Source organism: Cyprinodon variegatus, unplaced genomic scaffold (genome assembly GCF_000732505.1).
Source record: "Cyprinodon variegatus isolate N-32 unplaced genomic scaffold, C_variegatus-1.0 Scaffold292, whole genome shotgun sequence".
NCBI classification, from domain to species: domain Eukaryota; kingdom Metazoa; phylum Chordata; class Actinopteri; order Cyprinodontiformes; family Cyprinodontidae; genus Cyprinodon; species Cyprinodon variegatus.
This window is the reverse complement of record NW_015150745.1, coordinates 395,577-398,992: the sequence shown is the minus strand read 5'-3', so window position 1 is coordinate 398,992 and position 3,416 is coordinate 395,577. Positions and strand designations below refer to the sequence as shown.

General features: G+C 34.8%; 1 protein-coding gene across 1 annotated transcript in view; it reads right to left on the bottom strand.

Moving 5' to 3' along the window:
• Positions 1-2,000: 2,000 nt before the first annotated feature.
• The window catches only part of LOC107090364 (uncharacterized protein DDB_G0286299-like), a 6,122-nt gene continuing 4,706 nt past the window's right edge, over positions 2,001-3,416 (bottom strand). Inside the window, exons 6-7 of the mRNA XM_015383694.1 lie at positions 3,002-3,040; positions 2,001-2,844 (exon numbers count right to left, since the gene is read on the bottom strand). Coding sequence (XP_015239180.1) covers positions 3,011-3,040 — 30 coding nt within the window. The 3' untranslated portion in view covers positions 2,001-2,844; positions 3,002-3,010. The remainder of the gene's footprint in view (positions 2,845-3,001; positions 3,041-3,416) is intronic.

Here is a 3,416-nt window from a genome sequence, read left to right as displayed (position 1 = left end):
CCTTTCTGCAATGCAAATTAACAAATTAAATCCATTCCTATAAAAGTAGATTGAAGCATCAGGTATAATATATGTCACACATTTAAAAAGTAGACATTTGTTGATATGTCTCACGTTGAATCATTTATCAGTTATAATGGGTAGCCTCAGAAATAAAAATAAAAAATGTTTCTGTAATGCAAATTGTCAAACAAAATGCATTCCTTTAAATAAAAATGGAGGACAAAGGTTAATTTTAAATTTGGTGGAAATGTTTGGAAACTAAAGAAAATTCATTAATGAAAATACAGAAGAAGAAAACAATTTACTTCTGACTTTTTTACATAATATTTTATTCTTACTTCTTTTTCCAAATACTGCCTTTGAATTCCTCTTTAAATTAAAGTTTTATATTTTGCTACAAAAAAAGACCAAAATTAATTTCCAGATCCTGGTTTGTTCTCATTGTAGCCTGTTTTTCAGCCACTCCATAGTCTGAAAGGTTTGTTTAGGCCCCTTTGTAATGTGAAGTACAGTGTGTAAAAAGCGTTGTGTGTGAATGGGCCGTTAAAATTCCTGGTCCAACCTGCTGTTAAGTATCTGCTCGACACACTCACTCATGTCCCCTCTTGGCAAAAGTTTAAAATTTTTCCAGATGGTTTTTAACATGTTATTAACATGATTTAGGACATGAACAATAGGGGACCTTAAATTGTCCCATCTTATCCTGACGGTCCCCTGTTGGTGGGTGTGTAACGACATGACTGCCCCCTGCTGGATAGGTGGGTGAGAGGACACACATACACATTCCCCCACACACACAGCCCTGTTTATGCCACTTTGCTGAACTAACTTCTGCTGCTGTTGTTAATGCATTTTAACCATTTATCAATTAAGCTGAATGTATTTATGTTGTTTTAATTGCACTGCTATCATACCTGCTGCTATTCCAAACGGACATTATTTAATGTATTAACATCTGGCCTATCTTGGACAAACTCAGCAGCCAGATAAACAGACTTTTAAGGTTTTATTCTTTTTCTTTCAAACTAGTCATTTAGTCTACCTCGTGTTTATTTTCTAATAGCGTGTAGTGTTTGGTATAGATGTTAGATTTCTGTAATCCTGAATTATTAGAATAAAGACCTCATTGTTTAACTTGCAGTTGTTTGTGATCCATTTATACAAATGGTTTATCACTCAGGCCAGATCAACCCTCTTTTGGTAATAGTTTGAATAAACAGAGATTAATAGTTCTTTGATTGATAATAGCTCTGCTGATAACCTAGCCTAGGTCACTAAATTGGTGGGATACTGGATTTTAACAGCTGATCCAGGAACCATCCAGAGGTGAAAGGCATAAACCCTGGTAAGTAAGTAAATTAAATTGATTTCACCTCCGATTTTGAATAAGTTAAATAATTAACCACAACTCCAGTTCTAGATAATCAATCATTAATTATCTACTGGATATTATTTTGCACACTATGATCTCCACACTTATTTTTCTTTCCTTTCTAATCAAAGAATTAGCAGCATGCAAATGAATGTCACCAACACACCTATTGGTAATTCATTTACCCCCAGATATTGTACCAAAACCAGACTATGAACGTTTGGAAACAAACAAAGAGGCGGTTTTAAGGAAAAAAACTATTTTAATAGGTGAAAAAGCCAAAGAAATAATTACAGGAGAGTCCGACTTTCAAGAAAATAATCGTTGGTCATAACGATTCCCTTTAATCTCATGCCATGAGAATCTCTGCAGTGGTCAAGTGCAAAAAAGAAATTGGCATCGATCAGAAACATTAAACAGAAAATCAGCTGATTGTGAATAATGCCAACATTCAACTACCCTTAGAAGAGGAATACATTTTGCTATGTTGTCACATTTTACAGAATGTGAGGACTTTATTTGCATAGATCAATAAATGATTCAACTAGTTTCCTATGCAGAAAAATAAAAAACTTAAAATTTGTGATGTAAAGAAAAACATCTGCTTAGAAAACACTGATTTTTTTTTTTTAGGTAACATGTTGCACAGCTCATGCAAATAAACATCAGTAATACTTTATTGCTTACCAAATGTTACACGTGACGTTATGTTAATTTTCATTTCCCAGATAGATTTCAAATATAAGTCAAAACTGATTAAGTTTTAAAGCAACTGTTTTTATTTTCAGGCTTAGACCTGATACTTGGAGGAATATTAATGATGCCAAACACCTTATCAAAGAGGCTCAATTATAAACGTAGCATATCTAATAGCATTAAAGTGGGGGGACCTCAAACTTGTCCCTGACAGTAACAGGATCTTTAGAAGTGCATTCATCTATATAACTAAACACAAATTCACAGCTTTATATGAAATATAATCAGTTTTAACATTATAATTCAAAACCTGAATAGTTTCCCTCTTAAAGCTGAATTCCATGGGAATGTCTTCTTCTCCAACATTTTAGCTCCTCTTAACAAGTGAAAGATGAATAACTAGAAATGATCTCCTAACTTGCTAAAAGTAGGTCAATAAACCCAAAGTGCTTTTCTTTTTTTAAAAGCTCAACAGCGTATTGAATCTTTTCAGGCATCAGAATATCTACAGGTTGCATCAGCACCTCTTCGTTTTCATCACAGTGTGAGATTATGCAATCTAATCTAAATCTAAAGAATCACCAGAGATAATAAACTAATAAATCTAACAGTGAAAACAGTCTTTAGGGTCTAGAACATTGAACCCATCACCAGTCTCTTCAGCTCCTGAAGCTTTAAACTGTAGCTCCAGACATCCTCTCATCTCAGAGTAACTGAGGAGGATAAAAGGCACCAATTGGGTCCAACGATGCAATCTTTGGCGTGCAAAAATCCTGGAGCAAAGAGAGAAGAGTGTTGGAAATGTTCTTTTCATCTTCACCTTTCTCACAGTGACATTTTGGTCTGGAACTAGTTATTAATTATTCAAGTAGATTTGCAAAGAGATGCACAACACCTAGAGAAGGAAAATATGGACATGGTTCAACCTACCTGGACTAGCTAGTTTAACTTCTTTTTGGTTTTCTTTTTCTGAAAATGTGAGAGACAAATTCATTAAATAGTATCACCGTGGATGGACCAAAAGTTGTTAACTCTTAAAGCCTGGAGCTGGACAGCCCTGTGTTCATGTTAAACAGGCAGGTGTCTGTAGGTTTCTTAGCAGAGTGGTGGAGCAGAGTGAAAGAAATATGTTGGAGCGCACAGCAGTTTTCAATTCAAAGGTTGGAGCCAGGATTTTGCTCCGCTCCAGTTCGCTCCGACTTTATTTAAATTCATGTTTGACTTAAAACCTAGGCCTACGCTGTAATCTGTGCCTATAATCTGTTTAATCAGTCTGCGATTCTGTGGTAAAGTTGAAACATAGAGACGAGGATTGCATATTGTGTGATAAAAAGTGAGATAAAAT